The sequence below is a fragment of the Procambarus clarkii genome, chromosome 1 (assembly GCF_040958095.1).
Source record: "Procambarus clarkii isolate CNS0578487 chromosome 1, FALCON_Pclarkii_2.0, whole genome shotgun sequence".
Classification (NCBI taxonomy): domain Eukaryota; kingdom Metazoa; phylum Arthropoda; class Malacostraca; order Decapoda; family Cambaridae; genus Procambarus; species Procambarus clarkii.
In genome coordinates, this window is record NC_091150.1 from 60,051,109 (window position 1) to 60,055,145 (window position 4,037).

The 4,037-nt window shown below is 60.7% G+C and overlaps 1 protein-coding gene across 1 annotated transcript; it reads left to right on the forward strand.

The window, feature by feature from the left end:
* The first annotated feature begins 300 nt into the window (after positions 1–300).
* On the forward strand, positions 301–3,420 carry LOC138363675 (uncharacterized). The gene has a single exon (XM_069323058.1). It carries the CDS (start codon positions 301–303, stop codon positions 3,418–3,420), a length of 3,120 nt encoding a protein of 1,039 aa, XP_069179159.1.
* The last annotated feature ends 617 nt before the right edge of the window (positions 3,421–4,037 follow it).

Consider the following 4,037-nt stretch of genomic DNA (forward strand, 5'->3'; position numbering starts at 1 on the left):
ATATAATAAAAATAATAAAATATAAAATATAATTTAATTTCAAGAAATTTAACTTTAAACACAAAGATGTGAAAAGGGTTCAGATTATAGGCTCAAACCTTTCATAAGAGATTCATATTGGTATATGAATGGATTATGAATGACTCATGTTAGGAGTGTAAAGTTGCCACAACATCTCAAATTAGTGTTAGATACATATGTCTTGGTTATAAGTTTTGGAAACCTATTTAAGTCCACACACAATATCGTATCTGATACGATAAAACAAACGTTTCCAATACTTTCAAATACTTTCCAGATATGTTGTGGCAACCTAAAATTGTTTGCTGGGTTCCCAGCCCCTCGCCACCGTCTTCAGCCCCTCACCACTATCCCCAGCCCCTCACCATCGTCTTCAGCCCCTCGCCACCGTCTTCAGCCCCTCACCACTATCCCCAGCCCCTCACCACCGTCTTCAGCCCCTCACCACCGTCTTCAGCCCCTCACCACCATCTTCAGCCCCTCACCACCGTCTTCAGCTCCTCACCACTATCCCCAGCCCCTCACCACCGTCTTCAGCCCCTCACCACCGTCTTCAGCCCCTCACCACCGTCTTCAGCCCCTCACCACCGTCTTCAGCCACTCACCACCGTCTTCAGCCCCTCACCACCGTCTTCAGCCCCTCACCACTATCCCCAGTCCCTCACCACCGTCTTCAGCCCCTCACCACCGTCTTCAGCCCCTCACCACTGTCTTCAGTTCCTCACCACTATCCCCAGCCCCTCACCACCGTCTTCAGCCCCTCACCACCATCTGCAGCCCCTCACTACCATCTTCAGCCCCTCACCACCATCTTCAGCCCCTCACCACCATCTTCAGCCCCTCACCACCGTCTTCAGCCCCTCACCACCATCTTCAGCCCCTCACCACCGTCTTCAGCCCCTCGCCACCGTCTTCAGCCCCTCACCACTATCCCCAGCCACTCACCACCGTCTTCAGCCCCTCACCACCGTTTTCAGCCCCTCACCACCATCTTCAGCCCCTCACCACTGTCTTCAGCTCCTCACCACTATCCCCAGCCCCTCACCACCGTCTTCAGCCCCTCACCACCGTCTTCAGCCCTTCACCACCGTCTTCAGCCCCTCACCACCGTCTTCAGCCCCTCACCACCATCTTCAGCCCCTCACCACCGTCTTCAGCCACTCACCACTATCCCCAGCCCCTCACCACTGTCTTCAGCCCCTCGCCACTATCCCCAACCCCTCGTCACCATCTTCAGCCCCTCGCCACTATCCCCAGCCCCTCGCCACCATCTTGCGCCCCTCGCCACTATCCCCAGCCCCTCGCCACTATCCCCAGCCCCTCACCACCGTCTTCAGCCCCTCGCCACTATCCCCAGCCCCTCACCACCGTCTTCAGCCCCTCGCCACTATCCCCAGCCCCTCACCACCATCTTCAGCTCCTCGCTACTATCCCCAGCCCCTCACCACCATCTTCAGCTCCTCGCCACTATCCCCAGCCCCTCGCCACCGTCTTAAGCCCCTCACCAATATCCCCAGCCCCTCGCCACTATTCCCAGCTCCTCACCACTATCCCCAGCCCCTCGCCACTATCCCCAGCCCCTCACCACCGTCTTCAGCCCCTCGCCACTATCCCCAGCCCCTCATCACCATCTTCAGCTCCTCGCCACTATCCCCAGCCCCACACCACCATCTTCAGCTCCTTGCCACTATTCCCAGCCCCTCGCCACCGTCTTCAGCCCCTCGCCACTATCCCCAGCCCCTCACCACCGTCTTCAGCCCCTCGCCACTATCCCCAGCCACTCACCACCGTCTTCAGCCCCTCGCCACTATCCCCAGCCCCTCACCACCGTCTTCAGCCCCTCACCACTATCCCCAGCCCCTCACCACCGTCTTCAGCCCCTCGCCACTATCCCCAGCCCCTCGCCACCGTCTTAAGCCCCTCACCAATATCCCCAGCCCCTCGCCACTATTCCCAGCTCCTCACCACTATCCCCAGCCCCTCGCCACTATCCCCAGCCCCTCACCACCGTCTTCAGCCCCTCGCCACTATCCCCAGCCCCTCATCACCATCTTCAGCTCCTCGCCACTATCCCCAGCCCCACACCACCATCTTCAGCTCCTTGCCACTATTCCCAGCCCCTCGCCACCGTCTTCAGCCCCTCGCCACTATCCCCAGCCCCTCACCACCGTCTTCAGCCCCTCGCCACTATCCCCAGCCACTCACCACCGTCTTCAGCCCCTCGCCACTATCCCCAGCCCCTCACCACCGTCTTCAGCCCCTCACCACTATCCCCAGCCCCTCACCACCGTCTTCAGCCCCTCACCACTATCCCCAGCCCCTCACCACCGTCTTCAGCCCCTCGCCACTATTCCCAGCCCCTCGCCACCGTCTTCAGCCCCTCGCCACTATCCCCAGCCCCTCACCACCATCTTCAGCTCCTCGCCACTATCCCCAGCCCCACACCACCATCTTCAGCCCCTCACCACTATTCCCAGCCCCACACCACCATCTTCAGCTCCTCGCCACTATCCCCAGCCCCTCACCACCGTCTTCAGCCCCTCGCCACTATCCCCAGCCCCTCGCCACTATTCCCAGCCCTTCACCACCATCTTCAGCCCCTCACCACTATCCCCAGCCTCTCATCACCGTCTTCAGCCCCTCACCACCGTCTTCAGCCCCTCACCACTATCCCCAGCCCCTCACCACCGTCTTCAGCCCCTCACCACTATCCCCAGCCCCTCACCACCGTCTTCAGCCCCTCACCACTATTCCCAGCCCCTCACCACCGTCTTCAGCCTCTCACTACCGTCTTCAGCCCCTCACCACCGTCTTCAGCCCCTCACCACCGTCTTCAGCCCCTCACCACTATCCCCAGCCCCTCACCACCGTCTTCAGCCCCTCACCACTATCCCCAGCCCCTCAACACCGTCTTCAGCCCCTCACCACTATCCCCAGCCCCTCAACACCGTCTTCAGCCCCTCACCACTATCCCCAGCCCCTCACCACTATCCCCAGCCCCTCACCACCATCTTCAGCCCCTCCCCACCGTCTTCAGCCCCTCCCCACCGTCTTCAGCCCCTCCCCACCGTCTTCAGCCCCTCACCACCATCTTCAGCCCCTCACCACCATCTTCAGCCCCTCGCCACCGTTCCCAGTCCCTCGCCAACGTCCCCAGTCCCTCGCCACCGTCCCCAGTCCCTCGCCACCGTCCCCAGTCCCTCGCCACCGTCCCCAGCCCCTCGCCACCGTCCCCAGCCCCACGCCACTATCCCCAGCCCCTCGCCACCGTCCCCAGTCCCTCGCCACCGTCCCCAGTCCCTCGCCACCGTCTTCAGCCACCGACTTTCTGCTTTAAACTCTCGCCTTCTCACTGGCCGACAGTTCAGCAGTATTTCTCATTCAACATTCCCGAACTGAGTACGGGCGAGGCCTGGCGTTCCCACAGCTGACGTGTCCTCTCCCACTGCTGGTGTGTCCTCTCCCACTGCTGGTGTGTCCTCTTCCACAGCTGGTGTGTCCTCTACCACAGCTGGTGTGTCCTCTCCCACAGCTGGTGTGTCCTCTCCCACTGCTGGTGTGTCCTCTACCACAGCTGGTGTGTCATCTCCCACAGCTGGTGTGTCATCTCCCACAGCTGGTGTGTCCTCTCCCACAGCTGGTGTGTCCTCTCCCACAGCTGGTGTGTCCTCTCCCACAGCTGGTGTGTCCTCTCCCACTGCTGGTGTGTCCTCTACCACTGCTGGTGTGTCCTCTCCCACAGCTGATGTGTCCTCTCCCACTGCTGGTGTGTCCTCTTCCACAGCTGGTGTGTCCTCTCCCACAGCTGGTGTGTCCTCTCCCACTGCTGGTGTGTCCTCTCCCACTGCTGGTGTGTCCTCTCCCACTGCTGGTGTGTCCTCTTCCACTGCTGGTGTGTCCTCTCCCACAGCTGGTGTGTCCTCTCCCACAGCTGGTGTGTCCTCTCCCACAGCTGGTGTGTCCTCTCCCACAGCTGGTGTGTCCTCTCCCACTGCTGGTGTGTCCTCTACCACTGC